Below are 22,066 nucleotides of genomic sequence, written 5' to 3'. Positions count from 1 at the left end.
TGGCTCCGTCCCCACCTCTTCCCTCAAGAGACCAGGCAGGAGGGACTGCGACTGCTTTTTCTTTCTTTCTTTTTCTTTTTCTTTCTTTCTTTCTTTCTTTCTTTTTTTTTGAGTTCATTTTTAATAATTGGCTCAAATCACAAAGGTCCCCAAGGAACGTGGGGAGGGAGAGAACCTGGGAGCGGCAGAGGTTGGCTGCCAGCACTCCCCCCCCCCCACTGCCACCCGCTCCCTAGCAAGTGCATGTGGGCAAAGGTCCCAGACCCTTTAAATAATCCTGAAAAACCAGGATGAGAGAGCAGGCAGACGAAGGGGCTCCTGTATCCCCACACTGGGGACCAGGCCACCCCGACCTCTGTCCTGCTCAGGGCCCTGGCGCTCCCCCGCCGCGTCTGCCATGCCCATTCCAGATCCTGCCCCCGCTAGGCAGGGCACCGTGGATCTCGTCCTCCAGGAGGCAGGGCCAGTCACTGTGTAAACGTCGGCAGGGGAGACCCCACTTGCCGTGGCCACAGAGCCCCGGAGTCCAGAGGCCCGACCGCACGACCTGCTCACAGTCGCGGCCCCCCGGGCACAGCGCAGCATGGCAGACGGTGGCAGCTTGTGGCCAAGGTGCTGCCGCAGGAGGAAACTTCTTCCCCCCCCACTGCTTGAGGCCAGGTCCTCTTTGGGCAGCGGGAAGCCCCACTGGCCCCCTCCCCGGCTCTGAAGGCTGTGGTGACAGGACCCTGGCCTGCAGGGTGGCGACAGGGCGCGGTTACGCCCGGGCCCCCAGCTCTCCGATTCGCTGCCGCAGGTGAAAGGCGAACTCGAACATGGTGGCCGCGAGGCTCTGGTGGATGAGGTACCGGGGCAGGCGGCCCTGCGGGAAGGTGCGAAGAAGTTTTGGGATGGCCTGCCCTCAGCAGGGGCTCCCCCCTCCGGACGGGCGCTGGCGGGGGCGGGGGGTCCCCCGGGTCAGAGCCGCAGGTGTGGCTCTGGAATGCAGCCTCAGCCACCCTCTCCCCCCGCCCCCGGCAGAAAGAACACACCGTGCTGGCCCTTGGCACTGGCCACACAAACAGACCTCGGAGGGGCTGGCTTGGCAGCCAGCCACTGCTCCTCGGGGCCTCGAGAGTCAAGAGGTAAGGGGGCGTGCAGGCCCTCCAGCAACTCAGGAGGCCATCTTGACCCGGCCTCCAATTTTAGCGCAAGATAGGAGGCCGAACAGGTGAGGTCCGGAGCATGACTGGAGACTCCACCCCAAGGCCCCCAGCAGAGTCCCCTCTACTGGACCAGGGCCAGCCTTACAGCCCCAGCACCCCCACCTTGAGATCTGTATTAAGGATCCAGATGAAGGTGCAGACTCGGGGGTTGCTGGCTGACTTGAGCACGATGAAGCCCCCAGGACCATTCTCGCCCCTATGAGAAAAGCACCATTAGGGGGCACCCTGGAGCCAGACAAGGCCTCCGACCTGACCCCACACCCCATTCTTGGCCCATCCTGGACTGGGGTGAAAGAGGGAAGGGAGCTACTGGTCTAGCAACTGCCACTCTGCCTGAGCAGGGCCCGGAACGGGTGTGTCCCCGAGCCACAGATGACGGCCCTCCACCCTCACCTTGCGATGCTCAGCTCCCCCTTCTACAGCCTGCTGATGTCTGCGCACCCCCGGCGGCAGCCGTCACCCTCTCTGGGCAGGGATTCTCGGTCAGCTCGGGCTGGGACGGCGGGGGGGGGGGGTGCCCACTGTGCACGAATTTCTCACCCCTGCCCGACTGGTGCTGGGGGGCTCCAGGAGGGGGCGCCTTCCCAGGAGGAGGGCAGGGCACATCCCGCACAGGTCAGTGTCCCCACAGCTCCACTGAGCACCTCAAGCCCACCCCACAGATAAGGAAGTTGGCACGCAGAAAGAAGCCTGCTCGTCACCGGGGAGTCTGGTGTGTCACATCTCGTATTCAACACCCAGTACTCTCCGTGGAACCCCAGGAAGGATGGGGAGAGCGGGGAATTGGGGAGGAGGCCGCCTGCAGCCCTGGGGTCTCAGGTGAGACAGCAGGAGAACGGGACGATGCCATGGGACAGGCGGCAGGAAGACTGATCCGCCTCTTCCTTCGTGGGGACTTCTGAGCAGTCCCGGGAGAGGCAAGGCAGCGGGGACCAACTGTACCCAGGCAGGGAGGTAAAGCTCCAGAACACAGGGCCTGCTGCTCAGGTCGCCTGGACCAGCGACACCTCGTGGCTCCCAGCCCCTCTCCCTGGACTGCCCCCTAACCTTGGGCTACCCCTGGAGCTGCCCTCCGGCCTGGGCAGTGCGCTTCCAGCCCTCAGTCCCCCAGGCCCCCGGAGGTAGAGATTAGCAGGACTAGGGGCTGGGAGGGGCAGGGCCCACAGGACAGGGGACAGGAAGGCGGCCTTGGCGGGAGAAAGCGCCCAGCTGTCCAAGCTGTCCCCTACCCTGCCCACAGAGCCACCAGGGGAGGGGCCAGCCGGGATGACCGGGCCGGGCAAGGCTCACCTGACGTATTTGTGTGTTGGGGGCTTGGCGCAGTGCGTGGTGGCGATGCCCGAGGACAGGTATCTGTCTCTGCGCCGCTCGATGCGCCGCACGTTCACGAAGTCCCTGGGGGTGGGAGGGTTAGACCGGGACCTGGGAGCCAAGCCCAAGATCCAAGGGCAGAAGGCCTGCCTGAGAGGAAGGGCTCGGTGGTGCTCACCTGGGGGAGACCACCCCGCCCGCGGCCCCCGAAGAGACATCGTAGGAGATGAGGGTGTTGTCCTCGACTCGCTGCAGGATCTAAAGGCCATCAGGGGAGATGTGAGGTACAGCCCAGCCCAGGGCCACCCCAGGGACAGGGCCCCAGCACCTCAGGGAACCCCCAGACCAACCTCCTCTCTGCCCAGGTCCCTTTACAAAGAGCCACTCCCAGGCCCTGGGCCGGGCGCTGCCTGCGTGCTCCCTCTCCAGGAGGCGCCATGACCATCAACCCCATTTTACAGACAGAGAAGCTGAGGCACAGAGCCGTTCAATGACATGCCCCGGGTCCCCAGGGGTAACTGGTCGTGCCGGGGTGTGACTACACCTGCCCCGCCATGGCCTTGTGCCCCCGCACTGAGAGGTGGCCCGGCGGGGCCCCTGCATCGGCTCACCTGGCAGGCAGTGACGGTCTTGTTCCACAGCACCATCCTCTCGGGCTGCAGGATCACCTCCTGGTACACCAGCTCGGCGGGGCAGGGCAGGAAGGTCTGGGCAGGGCGGGCAGAGGGCTGGGCGGGGCCACATCTGCCTGGGCACAGCCGCCCTTCCCTTCTGGTGGGGAGAAACCCGCCGGGAGCCCCTCGGTCCCTTGCCGAAACCTCAGAGCAGCAGACTCCAGGGCCCCCGGGACACCGGCTTCCCTCGCTCACCTTCAGGATGAATGTCTTGCCGTGAAAGGGAACCTCGATGGTGTACACAGTGTCCCCGTATTCCTACGGCAGAGACAGGAGGGGGACAGGGAGGTGGGCGGAGGGCAGGGGGAGGGCCTGCAGGGTGGGCTGGTGGTGAAGGAATGGGCACCCTGACTGGGCAGCTTCGTAACCGCTCAGGGTGGAGAACTCCAGGAGTTTGGCGATATTCAGGCAGCCATTAAAAAACAGTGGTTCTGACAAACGTCCAGCAACGAGGAAAGAAAGGCTTTTGATGTCAAGTTAAAGGACAGAAGCACAGCGCAGCCACGACCGCGAAGAGCCATGTCTCCAGGCCGGCCAGGGCTGCCAGAGGGCCTGGCCACACAGAGAGACGGGGATGCATCCCCCGTTCTCCAAGCTCACTGCCATTGCTTTATTTTATTTTATTTTTTTTAAAGATTTTATTTATTTATTCGACAGAGATAGAGACAGCCAGTGAGAGAGGGAACACAAGCAGGGGGAATGGGAGAGGAAGAAGCAGGCTCAATAGCGGAAGAGCCTGATATGGGGCTCGATCCCACAACGCTAGGATCACGCCCTGAGCTGAAGGCAGATGCTTAACCGCTGTGCCACCCAGGCGCCCCATACTGCCATTGCTTTAGATAATGTTTTGCTCATGAAACAATACACTAGACACAGGGCCGAAGGCTGGCTTCCCCTCCGAAGCCGGAGCTGAGTGAGGAGAGCAGCGGGGAGCATGGGCACCGGGCAGGGCAGCAGGGGGAAGGCACGGTGGAAACATCCAATCCAGCCCCACCCCCTGCCAAGTGGCGACCCCAGAACCCAGCCCCCTCTCCTGGCACAGGAAAATGGTTCCAACCCAGGCCATCCTTGGGCTTCACAGGTCTCAGAAAAGCAAGCAAAAATTCTCAACACACATGGGCAGGTCAGGTGGGAGAGAGCTTTCTTACATTGTTCTTCTCAAACTTCCAGTTCTCCTCCTGGGCCAAGATCTGGTCCACCACCGCCATGGCCTCCTTCCCCTGATGGATGTACTCCCGTTCCTGGCCCGGGAGGAGAGGCAGGAAGGCATCAGCCTGGGGTCCACCACCCTGTTCGTGGCCAGTTCTTTCTCCAGATACTCCATACACATGGAGTCTGGGTTGGTCTCTCGGGCCCTGTGGGGTCCCCAGGTGCTGTGGCCGAGGCCGCTCCCCTCTGGGCCCCAGGTGTGAGGCGGCCCAGCGGGCCTGCCTGACAGTGGGACAGACGCACAGGTGCGCACTGACAGGTGCGCACTGCACTGACAGACGCATTCGGGCCGCCTGAGGTCCAGCCTCTTCGGGGAGGCCCGTCCCCACCCTGGCTGAGACCAGCACTGGCACCCTCTCTAGGGTGCCCACTCCAAAGGTCGGGTGGGAACAAGCAGCCAAATACCTGGTCAGAGAAGCTTTTCTTCCCAACGTCTTCATCGGATTCATTGTCAGACCCTGTGGAAAACAAGCACAGATGACAACAGGAAGGTGCGGGGACAGGCTGTGAGGCGGCAGCGGGTACAAGACTGCGGGGAGACAGGGAGGGGGGCGCTCACTTTTCCCAGGGAGCTGATGGAAGAAACAGAACGAACAGACCCAGCCAACCCACTCCTCATAAAGACCCTCGCTGAAGGAGTTTCCCACCCCACCAGCCCTCACCTGCAAAGGATTCTGGGGGTGAATAGAACTGGCCCTCGGAGAGAGCGCCAGAAAAGAGGAGGGGTCCACGGGCGACAGCAGCCTGGGCAGCAAGATACCCTAGGGGTGCAGACATGGGGAGTCATGCCTTAGCAGTGGGGTCCCCCCACTCCAAGCTCACCCTTAGGCTCTGGGAGGCTGTTCAGAGTTGGCAAGATAGCTCAGAGCTGGCTCTCATGCCCAAAACTCTCCTCTCTTGGGGCTGCGATGACCCTCCCTGTACCCCTTCCCCAGGACTCACATCGCTCCTCCTCGGCCTCCTGTGGTAGGACTTTGAAGTCAAGGAACCAGGTCTCCAGCCAGGCAAGGACAAAGGAGACGATAGGGAGCAGGTAGCCGAATGCCCCTTTGCTGAGCAGCTGTGGAGGGAGGGGGCTGAGCTCCACAGCAGGGGGTCACCCCAAACACAGAGTCCCCTCTTGGGGCTCCCAACTCTGGCATACACCCCACTCCTGGGACCAGCTGCCTGGGGCCCCTCTGTGGCACGTGTGTCTGAGGCAGATTAATGAGCTCTGCAGCAGGATAAACTGAAGTCAGACCGGCAGAACTTTTTGTTCTTGGGACTGCAGAGGGGCAGGGGGAGGAAGCCAGTGAGGATGAGTCCTTGGAAATACCAAAAACAGGGTTCCCCCTCACCCCAACCTGACAACAGGGACAGACGCCCCAAATCAGAGAAAGGGTCCCTTCTTAGGAGAAGCCCATCCCTCCGGCTAGAGGCCGGTCTGACCCTGAGCCACTGACCTCGGAGAGAATGACCTTGACGATGAGGAATGCACTGGACACCAGTGTGGTGACCTGCCCACGGAGGGAAGGAGGGAGAGAGGGAAATGGGCTGGGGAGTGAATCCTCCTCCGCACGGTCCCTCGCACCAGCCCCGCCCGGGCCCCTCGAGCTGCCGGGAGAGGGGCATCTTACCGCAATCACCCACCAGTGCCGGAGTCGCAGCACAGCATAGCCCAGGAGCAGTCCCGAGAAGCGGAAGAAGGCCAAGACCTGGCCGGGGGTGGGGGGTGTTGGGGACAGAGGACACACACACCATCACAGCAAGCCAATGCCTCCTGCTCCAGCTGAAGGCTGACCTCCCCCTCCTGTCCCGCTCCCCCAGGTTCCCTCTACGTGGGTGTGATGCCTCGGAGAGAATGGCTGAGTCAGTGTTTCTTGGGGGATGACTTAGGTGTGACCTTCTTGGACAGGGGTCTACTCTTCCCTCTCACACTTGAGGCTCTCTGAAGGGAGGGCCTTGATTGGGAACTTTCCGAATATATGAGGGCCCCCTGAGCATGGGAGTCAAGTCTCCCCGATCAGACTAGATTCTCAGAAGAGAATCCAGCCAGAGTCACATCCCTGCACCATCTCTGCCCCCAGGACCCCCTCCCTAAGGCCACTCACAAAGATGTCAAAGAAGGAAGTTTTAAAGTTGTAGTGGACGATCTCCTGCTCCAGGTTCTTCCGGATGCCTGTGTTGGTCTGGAAGAGGGAGATACAAATGGCTCTGCAGGCAGAACCAAGTCCCCAGGGGTGCCCTCACCTCTGGGAATGGGGAGGAGGCAGGGGAAATATGGAATCTGGAGATGATAAGCCACTGCCCAAGGAGGGTCCCAAAGCACCAAGGGAGCTCAGCCAAGGGCCTGAGACCCCAGCGCTAATACCGTTTCTCCAAGCACCCAGGCAACTCAGACGGTAGGACCTGGCTCCGGCACTGACACTTGTGGGTACACTGCCCAGGGAGGGGGAGGCTTGGAGGGCTTTGGGGCTATGGGAGGCAACAGGCCCCATGCGGGCAGGTATGGCTGGCTGACCGGGTGCTGGGAGCCTGCCTCTCACATAATCTCATCTCCCTCTCTCCACTACAGTGCTCCATCTTCCCAGCCAACCATCCATCTGGGGTGATGGGGTCCGGGGGTGGGCAATGGTGTCAGACGGAGCCCCAGGTGGCAAATCGATTAGGTTTGTGCTTAATGGGCAAAATCCATCACACTGCTAGAAAGAACGGCTAGCAACGGAGACAGTGAGCAGACTCGTCCTCACCCCTGTCCCTGCCCCAGCCACCCATACATTTCCAATGGGACTCCTGACACCTTAGCTGGGGAGGGAGAGGATCTGGACGGATACCGAGAGCCAGACTGCAGCCTGACTTCTCAGGAGGAATAGGGTGGCAGGCCTTGGCTTCTGCCAGCCCCCCTGAAGAAGGCAGGACACAAGAGGACTCTGGGGAATGCAGCCCAGGAGCCTGAAAAGTGAAGACCCTTCACAACCACCTAGACAGGAGCTTCTAATCTCTGGCAGGTGTGTGTGGCGGGTGCTTATTAAGATACAGATGTTCAGGGGCGCCTGGGTGGCACAGCGGTTGAACGTCTGCCTTCGGCTCAGGGCGTGATCCCGGCGTTGTGGGATCGAGCCCCACGTCAGGCTCCTCTGCTGTGAGCCTGCTTCTTCCTCTCCCACTCCCCCTGCTTTGTGTTCCCTCTCTCGCTGGCTATCTCTATCTCTGTCAAATAAATAAATAAAATCTTTAAAAAAAAAAAAAAGATACAGATGTTCAGACCACTGAGTCCGAATCTCAGAGTGAGCTGAGCATCTGGAATTTTTATAAAGCTCCTAAATGATTCTGGTGCTTAGAGCAGAAGCCAGCAGTCTGGGCAGCCCCCTCACTGACACAGAAATGCCCCTGCACATCCCCACCGTGTGCCTTGACCTCAAGACCACCCGGAGCCCCATGGAGTCTCATGCACCACCCACCACACTGGTCCTCCTCTTACTCCTCTTGCCCCCTCTTGGGCTCCACAGCCCCTCTGATCCCGAGCAGCTGCAGCCCTTCGGAGGGTTCCCCCTGCCTGGACACGTGCCGGCTCTGATGGCGTCCTGACTCAGGGGAGCCAAGTCCGGGCCCCTGCCATCTCTGGCCACAAGACCCTGCATGGCTCCTGTAACCCCGCCGGGGCCTTGTATCCACTGGGCAACACCCAGCCTGTTCGAGAACTAAACACATACATGATTCAAAATATGAAAATAAAACCACAAAACCAAAAATTAATCACATTTTAATTGAGTGTCTACCAAGTGAAACGTGATGGCTAACTCCACTAATGGCTAAGTCCAGCCTTCTGAACTTTTCATTACATCGGAAAACAAACTGGAGATCAGCCTTTTCTCGATTTGTAAGAATTCCCAAGTACGCACGAGGACAGCTGAGCTATTAGAGCCAGGACATCCAGATAATTTCAAAAGTAAAATTATCAAAATTTTTTCAGCTGTCTGTTGGCAAGAAAATATACATAGAATGAGAGCTGTGGGTGACTGTTAGTGCTTGCTTTAGTGCTGGGTGGGACCTTCAGAAGGAAGAGTGCCTCACAGGGCGCCTGGGGGACGCAGCTGGTTGAGCGCCCGACTCTTGGTTTCGGCTCGGGTCGTGATCTCAGGGTCGTGCTCTCAGGGTGGTGGGAAGAAGCCCCAAGCTGGGCTCTGCACTCAGCTCAGAGTCTGCTTGAGATTCTCTCTGCCCCTCCCCCTGGTCTGTGTGTGTGTGTGTGTGTGTGTGTGTGTGTGTGTGCGTGTGTCTCTCTCACAAATAAATCAATCTTTAAAAAAAAATGTTGTTGGGGCACCTGGGTGGCTCAGATGGTTAAGCATCTGCCTTTGGTTCAGGTCATGATCCCAAGGTCCTGGGATCCAGCCCCACATCGGGCTCCCTGCTCAGCGGAGAGCCTCCTTCTCCCTCTCCCTCTCTGTGACCTCTCTTGCTCACTCACTCTCTCCAGGCTGTTAAGCGGCATCTCACCGAGCATGCAGAGGCCAAACTGGGGGGCACTGGCGTTGTGTCCAAAATGGGAAGGGAGAGCTAAGAATCACCAGAAACTGGGAGTTTTTACTGGTTCGCCCCGCACTGTACCCTCTGCGTTTAGCACAGCGCCTGGGATACGGCAGGGGTTCAAAAACTGCTGAAGGAGTGAATGAATGAAGGAATGAATGAAAGGAGCCAGAGAGCAACACAGGCCAGAAAGAAGGCGAAGCTTTCAATAGTGCAACCATGGCCACTAGGCTCGCTCAGCCTTCCTCGGGAGTGGCCACTAGAGGGCAGCCTGGGGGTCTGGGTTCAAACTCTGCCCTTCTTCACCTACTTGCTTAGGGACCTTAGACGGATGTCTCCAGCCCTCTGAGCTCCCTTTCCTTTGGCAGATGAGGACGGCCGTTCTTACCTTCCCATTCTTCGTTTTACCGGGAACTCCACCCCGCCAGAGAGACCACCCTCCCGTGCAGCCGCTACCGCTAGAGTAAGGCCCAGGCGACCCCCCCGCCCCCCGCCCCAGCCTTGGGCCCACTCACGTTCAGCTCAATGATCCAGAGCAGGGAGATGAAGAGCAGGTCGAAGGTGACAAAGAGACAGAAGGTGCGGCGGACATCGGAGATGGCGCGGCGCTTCTCCAGAGGGGGCGGGAGGAAGCGTGAGGAGAGGCCCTGGCTGTGGGACAGCGATGAGCCGAGGGAGGCAACCGCGGGGAGGCTGCGCTCCAAGTCGCGGGCCAGCTCCCCAGACAGTTTGTTCATCCTGGTGGCCCCCACCTCACGGCAGGGAAGGCGGGGCCTCAGCTGTAAGGCTGCGTGCAGGGGGGTGGGGGGGCTGGGTCAGGTCACACATGTCGAGGGCTTGGAGGTCCCATTCCCCTCCTTCCCCACCCCGGGACACCGTTTGCTCCCAAATGTATCTGCCCCCTCTCACATGCCAACCCCAGGGCAGCCCAGGGCCCTCTAAGCCCAGATTCTCTCCAGCAGCCCTACTTCTGGGCTGGAGGACTTTGGGCATCTCTCTCTCTCATTCCTCTTCACCGACCACCCCCCCAAAGCCCAACCACCCCACGGTTCACCCTGGGAGGGCTCTGGGGTCCTCCCCGCTGCTTGAGGGCACAGCCTGCTCCTGCCAAGCCCAGCCCCGTGGTTCAGCCTCCGGTGCTGTCAACAGCCTGTCGGCCTGCCCCCACCCCCAGGAGAAGAGGGCCCCAAGCTCTGTTCTTTGTTTGCCAAGCACAAAGCCACATTCCCTCCCAGCAGCCAGCCCAACCCTCCCACCCCCTAATCCATGGCAACTGGGAGGGACTTCCTAGAGCAGCGTCTCTGAGAGCTCTGCACTGGGACAGCGGGTATGGAGGAAGGACATCTTGGTCCCTTCTCTCCAGCTCCACCCCCACCATCCCCACATCGGGCCCAACTACCACCCTCTCCCCTGGCGCCACAACCAGCCTAGTGGGTGAGTCTCCAGGCTGCCTCTCTCACCCTGCAGCAACACTCCTCGCAACAGCCAGAGAAAGGGTTTCCGAACACTGATCACAGCCCGCCGTTCCAGAGCGCCCCAGTCCAGGCCCTGCAGCGCAGCCCCGCCACTCTTGCCATGGCTCCTCTCACGAGGCAGGCGGGGCTCACCACCACCGCCACCCTGGCCTTCTTTTGGGTCCCTCAGTGTGACAGTGGGTCCTGCCTCCGGGCCTTGCAACTAGCTCTCCCCTCCCCAGCCCTTCCAACAAGCAGCTCAAAGTCCTCTCCTCCTCAGAGCACCCCCCCCCACCGCCCCAGGCACAGCAGTCTTGCTCTACGACAGGGACAGGCCCCCGGTGCTTGTCACTACCTGCCAGGGCCTTACTCCTTGTTCTGCCAACTCTCCTGGTGCGGGGCTTTCCCCAGCCCGGTGACGGCTGTCTCCGAGCACCTAGCGCAGTGCCTGGCCGCCCGGGGGGGTGCTGACCATTGGGCGCTCCAGAGGGTCTCCTGGTTCTCAGCTCCACGCCATGCAGCCGAGACATGGGGCAAACGCTGACAGAGAAGCAGCAGCCGCTGCCTGAGGCCAGGCCCGAGCTCCAGGCCCACAGAGCCCCAGACCCACGGCTGTGCTTCATGTCCACACAGGGCAGGATGGGGCCTTCTACTTTACAGGAGGGGCAGCTAAGACTGAAGGGGGAACGGGCTGACCCAGCCCTTGCCTGTGTGACTATGGGGCCGAAACTTATGAATGCTGGAGGTTGGGGGCCCCGGAGGACGTCCTCGCTGCCGCACAACAGACCCTAGGTCACTGCTCCAGCAACGTGCCAGCAGAGAGCCTGCAGAGGCCCTGGCCCTTGGGGTGGGGGGCGGGGAGAGAAAAGGCTGAGTCCGAGGCAGAGGGAGCTGGCGCAGGGTGGTGGTGGCCGTGCTTCCAGGGCTGCGACGGAGTCTCCCTGAATCTTCTCTCACGCCAGCACCAGAAGGCAGGTTTGGGGGCCAGTGGGAGGGGAATCCTAGATGTTGCTCTCTGATCCTGGGAAGGCAAGACCTAACCCCAGGCTCCCCCCACCCACCCCGATCTGCTATCCCATCATACTTTTGTTATGTCTACTACCTTCTGGGGCCCCTCCATCTATCAGGTCCCAAACAAGCACCCCATTCGTGACTGGCAGGGGATTCGGAGCAAGCCAGTGTGCCCATCCCTCTGGCTCCACGCAAGCCCAGTGGACAGGTGAGGACTGCTCTCAGCAGAGGCATCCGCACAAGGCCACCCCCCAACAGCACACTCTTGGGGTTGCCATGCCCAGCTCATCTGGAGGCACTGAAGGAAAGCCAGGCCCAGGTCTGGAAGGAAGCAGTCAGAGAGCGGATGTGACAGGCCGCCGGCAACGGGACCCCCCCAACATCCATCAGCTGGACCGGGTGCCAGACTGAGCGCTCAGCGCATCTCTCACTGTGACGGGGCCACAGCTCCAGGGCGGGTGACATTTCCTTGTCTCTAACAGCCCTCTTATCTGCTGCCAGATCTGTCTCCATTTCTCTTCCTCCTTCCTGTCTCTCACAAACAACCTCTCTATCTTTGTGTCTCTGTGTCCCGCTCCTGTGTCCGTCTTTATGGGTCTTCCTCTCCAAGTCTCTCCCATGTGAGTCTGTCTCCACTGCCATCAGCTCAGTTTCACCCTCTCTTATCCCGTGTGTGTGTGTGTGTGTGTGTGTGTGTGTGTGTGTCTCAACTTCCCTATCCGCTTCTCTCCCTCTTCTTGATTTCACTGCAGGGTGCTATGGCTTCCCTCCTCCCAGGCTGCTCCCAAGTCTGTCTGGCGTTCCCCTGGCTTCCTCCCTCCCTGGGGACAGGACTCGGGTGGCAGCAGCCTGGTATGAGATGCCCTGGGAGCGGCAGCAGCACCGACACTCACACATGCAGACATCCTTGGTGAAGCAAGAGACGCAGATGGGGACTGAGAGCAAAGGTGTTGGGGGAGCCCCGGAGAGCTGCAGACACAGGGGTGAGTGGGAGCCAGGCACGGGGCCTCAGAAGGAGGGCTGGGGGCAGCTGGCCAAGAGGCAGAGAGAGGGGGGTTCTAAATCACCCTCTACCATGAAAGCTGCTCAGAATCCAAAGAAGCAAGAGCTTACAGAGTAGGAGGAGCCCCGGTCAGGAATGAAGACCTGAACCCCAGTCCTGGGGCAGCCACTAACCCCAAGTAACTGGGCAAGTCCTCACCAAGCCCCCGTTTCTTTATCTGGGGGAAAAAGTCAGTGGTTCTTCCAAACGCCCTTCTTCAAGTAAGACAAATTTAAAGAAAGGAAAGAAAGGAAGGAAGAGGAAGGGAAGGGAAAGGGGAAAGGGAAGGGAAAGGGGAAAGGGAAAGGGGAAAGGAAGGGAAGGGAAGGGAAGGGGAGGGGAGGGGAGGGAGGACCGAACCTTACTTGGAATCTTAATAGAGAAGAAAGATGAAAACAGGACTGCTATGGGTCCTGCCACCGAAGGTGGCCACAGAGAGCCCCCCTGGGCAGCCAGTCCTCAAACCCAGGGGCACCCCAGCGGCACCTCCTTGGGTCCAGTTTTAAATCTGCCCACTCAGATGACGTGAAAAGGTCTCTGAGATCCATCAGACCTCCTGCCAGTCTACAAGGTAGAAATAATCTCGGCCTGGAGCTGCCCTGAGCGGTCCCCAAAGCACTTGTTCTCCGATCCCCTGGCCCTGGGGGTGGCAGGTGGCAGCCGCCAGCAGAACTGTGAGGCCTGGCCTCCACCTCGCAGTGCCCCCCATCCTGCTGAGGGGAAGGCAGGAATGAGTGCTGTGGGCTGGAGATAGCAGGGTTGCCACCCGGCCCCCTGGGATCAGCACCCCCAGCCCCGCCCAGCGGTCGGGAGTGGAACAGCATGTGTGGGGTGAAGGAGTCCGCTTGGGGCTGGCTGCAGACTGGACACTCGCTCAGCGTGTTTTAGGAGAAGATGAGCCGCTCAGGCTTGGGGAAGGGGGTGAAGAAATTGGAGGTTTGATCATCCCAGGTGGCAAGGGAAAGAGGGGTGAGGAGGAGGGGGCAATCCACCCTGGATTACTCCAGGTCTTCCAGCTCCTGGAGCAAAGGGGAGAGGCGGGCATGGGCCCCCAGGGCCTGCCAGGCCTTCTCTTACCCCAGGAAATGCCAGTACTGGCCAGACTGCAAGAGGAGCTTTCGGTTAGGGTCCCAGACCCAGGGTAGACAACAGGAGGCAGCTGACATCGTAGAAAGAGAGCTGGACTCTGAGGTCAGGGTTCAAATCTCAGTCTGCCCTTACGAGCTGTGCAATCTGGTGCAAACAGCCATTCTGAGACCCGGTTTCCTCAGATGCATAAAATTAAGGCAACATTAATACACTTAATGCCTTGGAACCATGTCCTTAAAAATGGTTAAATGAGGGAACGTCTGGGTGGCTCAGTAGGTTAAGTGTCTGCCTTCAGCTCAGGTCGTGATCCCAGGTTCTGGGATCGAGCCCCGCATCGGGCTCCCCGCTCGGCAGAGGCTGCTCCTCCCTCTCCCTCCACCCCCACCCCTCATGCTTTCTCTCTCGCACACGCGCACGCTTGCTCTCTAGTAAGTAAATAAATAAATAAAACCTTTTTTTAAAAAAGGTTAAAATGGTAAATTTTATGTTCTGTATATTTTACCACAGTAAAAAAAGCAACACCAATTGCTACCTCCTAGGGCTGGCATGTCTGTACGTGTCAGGAAGAGGTGTGGCAGACGCTCGGTCAGTGGTGGTTGAATGGAACGGCTGGTGAGGCCATTCAGGTAAGGGGGGAATTGTGTGTGCGTGTGTGTGTGTCGGGGGGCTTACACACTACAGCAACATATCATGAAATCATCCAAAAGGCCTGGGTTCAAATGTGAATTCCTCCACCAGGTGACCCAGGGCAAGCTCTCTTAAGCCAGGTTCCCTGTCTGTGTATAAAATGGGCCAAGTCTGGGCGCCTGGGTGGCTCAGTTTGTTGAGTGTCTGCCTTCGGCTCAGGTCATGATCCTGAAGTCCCAGGATGGAGCCCCAACATCAGTTCCCTGCTCAGCGGGGCGTCTGCTCCTCCCCTCCACCATGCTCTCTCACTCGCTCTCTCAAACAAATAAATATAATCTAGGAAGGAAGGAAGGAAGGAAGGAAGGAAGGAAGGAAGGAAGGAAGGAAGGAAGGGAGAAAGGAAGGAAGGGAGGGAGGAAGGAAAGAAGGAAGGAAAGAAAGAAGAACGAATGGGCCAAATCATTCCAGCTCCAGGCACAGGTGAATTCCCAGGCCGGGGGTGGCGGCAGGAAGCGGGGACTGTCCTGGCTCCCTGCACAGGCTCTCAGGGGCAGTGCCAGGACTGGCCTTCAACACTACCACTCCCCGCTGGTGCCCAGCCCCGCTGCAGTCACCCCCCGGCCCCGTTCCCCATTTCCACAGCTCTTAGGGCACAGGGCACAGATGGGGTCCTTGCCAGCTCTCAGTCACAGCCCAGACCAGAAGCTCCAGCCACCTCTGCGGCTCAGCACCACAAATGCCCGCAGTTCTCAGCTGGCGCTCCCCGGCCGAGGCAAATCTACGATTTAACAATGCCACATACTCAATGGACAAGCCTCAGAGGCTATCAGGAAACTGGGGACACCTGTCCTGACCCCGCGATCTGGGGCATCAAAGGACACAGTGATACATGCAAACAGGGCCTGCCACCACACAGTAAAGGCTCCGCGGACATCAGCTCCTGCTACCACGGTCACCTCAGAGGCTCCCTGCCCTTTCCCAGGCCCCGACCTCCAACAGAGAGCCGGCCCAACGGGCCCAGGCCCAGCTAGAGCTCACTCTGCAAAGCTATGCTCAGTGATCCCAGGGTAGGGGGACCAAGTCTCATCTGTATCCAGAAATGACCCACATTTCTGGGCAGTGTGGCTTCTCCAAGCCTTCTCTCGAGGCCGATGGGACAGCAGACACAGGTTCTCAACCTCTCCCTCACTCCGTATTCCTCAGGAAATGTGAGCACTGGCCTCACACTGGTCTTGGAGGCTTCCCAGGGGGTCTCTATCTCCATACAAATCAGGAGGAATCAGTAAAGCTGAGAAAGAACTAGACTCCAAGCCCAGAGAAGTTTCAAACCCTGGATTCCCGCTTTACTATCGCTGAACCTCTCTGTGCCGCAGTTTTCTCCTCTGTAAAGTGGGGATAACAACGGCACCTATGTCTTACAGATGTTATAAGGATTATACACCTTATTAAATTCAGTGGCCTGGAACAGTCCCTGACAGTGATCACTGCATAAGGATCAGCTAGGACGACATCCCTGTCTCTTCTTTAGAGGAAGACATAGTCATGGGCTCTGACTGCCTCAGTCAGATGGCTTCAGGCCAGGACTGGGGCTGTTCTGGGTCAAGCCACCCCTATAATGCCCAGGTGAGTGGAGAATCCACAGATGGCCAGGAGGCCAAGGCTCTTGGTGTGGAAGACGGTGGTCTTGGACTGTGTCCTGCCGCTGGTCAGCCTGGGAGGGAGCTGGTTCAGGGAGGGCAGGATAGCAGATCAAACAGGACCATAGGGGCGCCTGGGTGGCTCAGTCTGTTAAGCATGCGCCTTCAGCTCAGGGTGTGATCCCAGAGTCCTGGGATGGAGCCCCGCATCAGGCTCCCTGCTTAGTGGAGAATCTGTTTCTCCCTCTCCCTCTGCCTGTCTCCCCCTACCCCTCGCTTGTACTCTCTCTCTCTGTCAAATACATAAATAAAATCTTTAAAAAACAAAAACCAAAACCAAAAAACACAGGACTGCAAGCCATCCTGAGGAGCCAGCACAGAAGAAACAAACCCGGTCTAGCGTGGCCTGTGGTGGCCCCCTGCGGACACCCCTCCTTTATTCCTCACCCCCCCCCAGGAGCTGTGAGGTGAGGATGGGATGGAGGAGACAAAAGGCTGGAGAGGCCTGCCCACGGTTCCCCGGTTCCCCGGGCAGGATGGGGCAGAGCTGACACCAGGGCCTCTGCTGGCCAGGAAGCCAGGTGTCAAAAGACCCCAAAGAGCTCTATGGCCACCCAGCGAGAGCCTGTGGAGGGCCCAGCACCCTCCCTTCCACATCCAAACCACCAGCAAATCTTATTGGCTCTTCCTTCAAAATCCAGCCAGTGTATCTGCCCACTGCCCACGACCACTATTACCGTCACCCGTCCAAACCATCTCCTCTCACCTGCTGCAGCTTCTGACCACCTCCTTGTCCTCATCCCAAGTCTGTTCTCGACACAGCAGCCAGAGAGATCCTGGCAAAAGTCAGGCTTCACCTCCCCAATGCTGCAAACTTCCAATGGCTTCTAGCTCACCCTGAGCAAAGGCTGAAGTCTCCATCCTGGCCTACAAGCCCCCTGCTCCCCAGCCTCTTCCCCGGGAACCCTCTGCTCCAGCTACACTGGTCCTTCTCTGTTCCTTGGACATATCAAGCATGCTCCATGCCCCCATCCCAGGAACCTTGCACCTGCTGTCCTGTCTGTCTGAAGTCCCCACCCCCACCCCCAGGTCTCTGCAGCGCTCCCTCCATTCTGGTCTCTGAAAATGTCCCTTTGGAGAAGCCTTCCCTGAGCTCCCTATTTAGCCCCCACCCTTGATCCCCTTCCCTGCTTTACTCTTCTTCACAGAGCTTAACACCCCAGACATAGTATACGTTTACAGGTCTGCGTTTACTGCCTGTCTTCTCCTTTCGGACTGCAAACTTCACAAGAGCAGGAACCCTTCCTGCCCCCCGCTCTGCTCCATGCTGTGTACCCAGCACCCACAGCGGTACCAGGCTTTCAGAAGACACTCAGGCAAAGTGTGGAACAACTATTTACGCCCTTCCCTACAGCAGCCTGAGCGCAGGTAAGCGTGTCCACAGCCCCGTCCAACCCTGAAGGAGCAGCCCTCCCAGGCGGACCGTCTCTCTGGAGCTGGACTCCGCCCTCTGCTGGTGCCTCGCCTCAGGTAGAGTCCAGGCTCCTTCCCCACCAGCAGGCCAGGGGAACTGGTTTCCTGGGCAACCTCAGGCATGGTGACTGCTCCCCTCCCTTTTCCTGGGCACCAACTTGCAGGGAGAAGACTGGACGTAAGCTAAGTTCCTCGGACAGCGAAGGTCAAGAAGAAAGAAGGACAGGCTCCCTGGGAGAGACCCCAGCACTCCTCTCCTGCCATGGGGGTTGACACTCCTCCCCTTCCCCATACCCTCCTGACCACTGGCTGCGCCCAGGACACACCATGGCCGAAAGGTCTCCCTTCTGTGCCTCCACTTCCCTCCACTTCTGAATTCTGGAATGACCTCCTCCCCCTAGGAGAGAACTCCAATTCTTCAGAGACCAGTTCAAACGCATTTCCTGGGCAAAGCTCTACCTCACCTTCTGGCTCCCCCAACCCCAGCCCTCGGGACTCGGGCTCAGCACTGCCTACACTTAAGACTCAAAGTCATCTTTCCTTGAGCCCTTTAGGCCTGGGTCACAGTGCTTGGCCATGGCACATGTCCAGGAAGTTAACTGGTCTGTGGGTCTCTAATGTCCACCCTGGAACGGGGAAAAGGGCATGAGTTTGGGGACTGGGCATCAGACCTGGACTCAAAAGCCAAAGGCCATTCGTTACTAGGCTGTGAGCCCTTGACTAAATCACTGAGTCTCCGTGAACCTCAGTCTCCTCATCTATAAAATGGGGATAGTACAGTGATCACAGAGCTATTGAAAGGACTAGAAATAATACATGCGAAGTGTCTGTGCGTAATTAACTAGCTATTACCGCTATGGCGTTAGAGGCAGGGCCTGGGCCAGGCATGTGCAACAAGGCACTCTGTCCAAACACGGTCCCATATGCACAGCCGGATTTAAAGATGGGCCCTGGCCTCAGCAAGCTGACCCAGGATGGCACATGCCAGGCTCCATTGTACTTCTGGGCTCAGCAGCCGGGGCCACCAGCCCTGGCACAGTTGGCTTATTGGCTCCTACCCTGTCCCACTGAGAGCGAGTTTGGGAAATTCCCTAGAGAAGGGGGACTTTAAGGAGACGAGGACACAAACCGGGCTCCATTTCTCCTTTCCTTCTGGAGAAGTGGAAAGGGGAAGAGTCAACCCAAAACAGAAAGTACATTCATCACTGTGAGCACTGCCCCCTCCAGCCCGGACCTTCTGACCATACAGCTTACTGAAAAACCCTAATAGACTAAGGTCTCCTCAGTTCCCCTGCCCCGGCCACGTGCCAGGCCCTGTGAAATGTCCGGGATGCCTTGGCTCTGTGATTACACGATCCCTGCCTACTCAGGGGCGGGTGAGTCAGGCCCCACACCCCCTTAGTGCTACTGGATAAAACTTGGGAGCTAAGGAGGTCAAGTTCTCAAGGTCAGTCGGGAAAGGGCCAGTCATCTTCCGGACAGATCTCAGTCCTATCAGCCCACTCAAGGGCAGGCTCCACAGGCCAAAGGGGGTTCAGCACAGACCCCTGCCAGCACCAGCTCTGACCAAACAAAAGCCACGGTCAGCCTCTCCCCGGGCAGAAAAAGTTCACAAGGATACACAACTGGTCAGATGGGATGCCTTGCTTGTCCCTTGTCTTACAGATGTGGCAGCCATCCCTTGGGGGGAGGGGGGCCTGGGGTACCGAGGCAGTTGCTCAGAGACAGCTGTGGACCTGGAGTCAAGAGACAGTTCTTGAAGTTCCTGCTGAGTGACACTGACCTTACTTCCCTCAAGTCCCAGTTTTCTCATCTGTAAAATGGAGCCAACAATCTCTATCACTCGAGGGAACAAATGCGAGGTGACAAATGCACAGGCTTCTTGGTCTCACCCACACCTCCTCCCCAGTCTAGGTGTGTGAGAGCTCAGTTTAATGCGGAGCCCGCGCTAGCATCTGGGAATATTCAGGGGCTCCCCGGCTGGTGGGGGGGAGGCTAACCCAGAAATAAAACACGTGCCTCACTGTAATCAGCACTTTCAGGGAGGAACAAACAATGGACCGTGGGCTCTCAGAGAAGGGAGCATCTGACCCAGGCTGCAGTGGGTGAGGTTGGGAAAGCCACAAAGAGGAGGAGCCATCTGACCCAGGCCTTGAAGAATCCCCATGTATCAACCATAGGCAGGGAAGAAGAGCATTCCAGCCCGGCAAAATGGCATGAGCAAAGGCCCAGACTCTGGTCTAAAGCATAGGCCCAGCCCACAAGCTTGCAGGCTGACCAGCCCAGGGGCCTTCAGACCCCACCCTGGGCATGGTCTCCACAGGCTCTTAAACCAAGGGGACACTTCCTCATGGCCAAGCGAGGAAAGGCATCCCCAACCTCAGCAGACGAGGCTGCCTCCACCCTCCTGCCCATCGTAGCCCTCCCCCTGCAAGGGCTCTGGTCAGAGGACCCAGCTGCCCATTCTCTGAGTCTACCCTGGTTTCTGCCTCTCTCTGTTAAGTTCGTCCTCTGGCCCTAAGGTCCCTCACTAATTGTCAGCTCTTCTGAGAAGCCATTCTTGGTCCTTCTTTCCCATGGGTTTCCAGAGCTCTGTGTACATTTCTATAGAAGTAATGCTTGCCATGTAACATTCATTCATTTCCAGAGTCATTTCCTAAGCAGACTAACATCAGGTCTGGGTCTTTTTCATTCTTGAATCCTCATTCAATAAATCCAGATTGTGATCCCCATACCCTCCACCCCAGCATTTCATTTATTGACAAAAAGCCAGGCTTTGGGGCTCTGGGACAGAATGAGAAGTCAGCCACATCGACAATCCTCAATTTATGAAATTAAAAATCACAACCACTGCTCTATAACGTTCTTATATAAGCAACAACAGCTAACATTTATTGATTGAGCATTCATGTGCTGATTTAAACCTGTATGTGTATACATTATTTCATCTAATCCTTACAGTAACTCTACAAGGTAGCACATTGCTACCTCCATTTTACAAATGAGGAAACTGAGGCACTTTCTTCATCAAGGTCATAAACAGTATCAGAACCCACAAAGTCTGATTCGGGAGTCTGTATTCTTAACCACCGTTCTAGTATGGACAGGGTGTTACAGGGATGCAGGGGGAAGTTTTAAATCTTGGGGGGTTGGGGGAGGAAGTCAACCCAGAGGTGGTACTGCCTGAGCTGAGCACTGAGAAGGACAAGTAGAAGGTAGCCTGGCAGATAAGAGGAGAAGGGGCTTCCCAGGCAGAGGGGCTGGTGTGCAAAGGCATGGAGAAACAAAATCGCGAAGTGTGGGCAAGCAGATCCAGCAGCGCCATGTTACTGGACTTTAGGGCTCACTCAGGACACTGGCAGGAAAGAGGTTGGAACCCAGACAGCACCGTAAATTGTGACAGGGATGCAGCTTTTTCTCACAAACAATGGGAAGCCAGCAAAGGGTTTTCAGCAAGGAAGTAAGGCTATGAGACTTGTGTTTTAAAAGGATGGCACCTGGCTGGCTCCGTCGGGAGTTTACTTAAAAAAAAAAAAAAAAGGGATCATAAGAGTTAGTTTGGAGACTGGGTTGCAGGCAGCCATGATTGGAAGTTGCTGGTAAGCCACTGCAGTTACCCTGGTGAGAAACACATCAAGGTGGTACCAGAAGAGATGGAGGTCCAGGACCAGGCTTCCAGCATGTTCAGGAAGTTAGCTGGATCGGGTCACCCCACAATGAGGGAATTGAGGGAGGAGAGAAAGCGTAAGATAATTTCCCGGTCTCGCGCTGGGATGCGATGGCAGAGGAAGAATGCGTTTGCAGGGGAGAAAGAGCAGCTCAAGAGAGCTGCAGCTGAAGTAGAGCTGTCCACCGGGAGCTGGCCGGCCAAGTCTGGGGCTCCAGGGAGGGGCTGCGCTGAAGAAAGGTCGATGTGGGTGCCTTTCGGGTATCTAAGTGGTGTAAAGCTGAAGCCATGAGAGTGGATGAGACCATCAAAATTTAGTGTACAGAATGGGGGCTGGGCAAGAGATGAGAGTGGGAAACGGTACATCCACTGTCAGAACAGTAGGAATAAGGAGATCCAGACACCGAGGACGCCAAGGGGGAGGGGCGTGTCAATTATATCAATTAGGAACGAGTGTCACTGGTGTTATGCACCTCTAAGAACTCAAGAAGCATTCTTTAAAGGGCCCTTTTGATGTCAGTTAGGGAAGTCATTCACTGCCGTTTTCAAAGGAAGTTGGGGGAGAACGGATGACAGTGAGACGCAGACCTACCGGAACGTGTCGATGTTTTCCTCCTCTTTCAGAGCCCCTGCCCCCTGCCCATATCCAACTCCCGTCCCCCACTACCCAGATTTCGTGCCTCGCCTCTCCCCTCAGAGTGAAGAGCGAGGCTCTGGAGGGCGATCCGGGACGCCCTCCCCGGGCGCTCTCGGGTGGGCGGGGCCGCGGAGGGTCACCGCCGGAGGGTCACCGCCGGAGCCCCCCGAACCCAGCGCCGGGGCGAATCTAGGCGGAGCGGAGAAAGGGGGCGGAACCTGGGACGCGGCGGGTGCGGGAAGGGTCGGACGGAACCAACAACGGACGCCGGGCCGGGAGGCGGAATCCGCTGACAAGACACAGCCCTCGTACCACCCGGCCCCAGTGACCTCTCCCGGACCCACCTGTTCCATGTCAGCCACCGCCCAGAGTCTTCCGGCCCCAGCCGCAGTCCGGCTGGGAAGCCCCGGTAGCGCCTCCGAGCGGAACAGGATCTCCCGGCCGCGCCACTTCCGCCGCTGAGCCCGCCCCCTGCTGCGAATGGGGCTGTGCGTAGAATGCAGCCCCGCCCCTTCGCTTCA

The 22,066-nt window shown here is 58.2% G+C and overlaps 1 protein-coding gene across 3 annotated transcripts; it reads right to left on the bottom strand.

Annotated features, from left to right (window-relative positions):
* Window positions 1-55: 55 nt before the first annotated feature.
* On the bottom strand, window positions 56-22,017 carry STARD3 (StAR related lipid transfer domain containing 3). 3 transcript variants are annotated; one of them, XM_011237387.3, is made up of 15 exons: window positions 21,890-22,017; window positions 9,424-9,695; window positions 6,490-6,567; window positions 6,016-6,093; window positions 5,842-5,895; window positions 5,342-5,459; window positions 5,062-5,160; window positions 4,805-4,857; window positions 4,339-4,431; window positions 3,386-3,448; window positions 3,128-3,223; window positions 2,695-2,774; window positions 2,496-2,600; window positions 1,308-1,401; window positions 56-862 (listed from the first exon to the last, which is right to left on the bottom strand). In XM_011237387.3, exons 2-15 carry the CDS (start codon window positions 9,643-9,645, stop codon window positions 758-760), a joined length of 1,338 nt encoding a protein of 445 aa, XP_011235689.1. In that variant the 5' UTR covers window positions 9,646-9,695; window positions 21,890-22,017; the 3' UTR covers window positions 56-757. The 3 variants fall into 3 exon arrangements, with proteins under 3 accessions (XP_011235689.1, XP_019665597.1, XP_034496019.1); XM_019810038.2 differs by lacking the exon at window positions 21,890-22,017 and adding an exon at window positions 9,963-10,127; XM_034640128.1 differs by lacking the exon at window positions 5,842-5,895.
* Window positions 22,018-22,066: the final 49 nt, after the last annotated feature.

This window comes from Ailuropoda melanoleuca, chromosome 13 (genome assembly GCF_002007445.2).
Source record: "Ailuropoda melanoleuca isolate Jingjing chromosome 13, ASM200744v2, whole genome shotgun sequence".
Classification (NCBI taxonomy): Eukaryota; Metazoa; Chordata; class Mammalia; order Carnivora; family Ursidae; genus Ailuropoda; species Ailuropoda melanoleuca.
The sequence above is the reverse complement of the archived record's forward strand: the minus strand, read 5'-3'. Positions and strand labels throughout refer to the sequence as shown.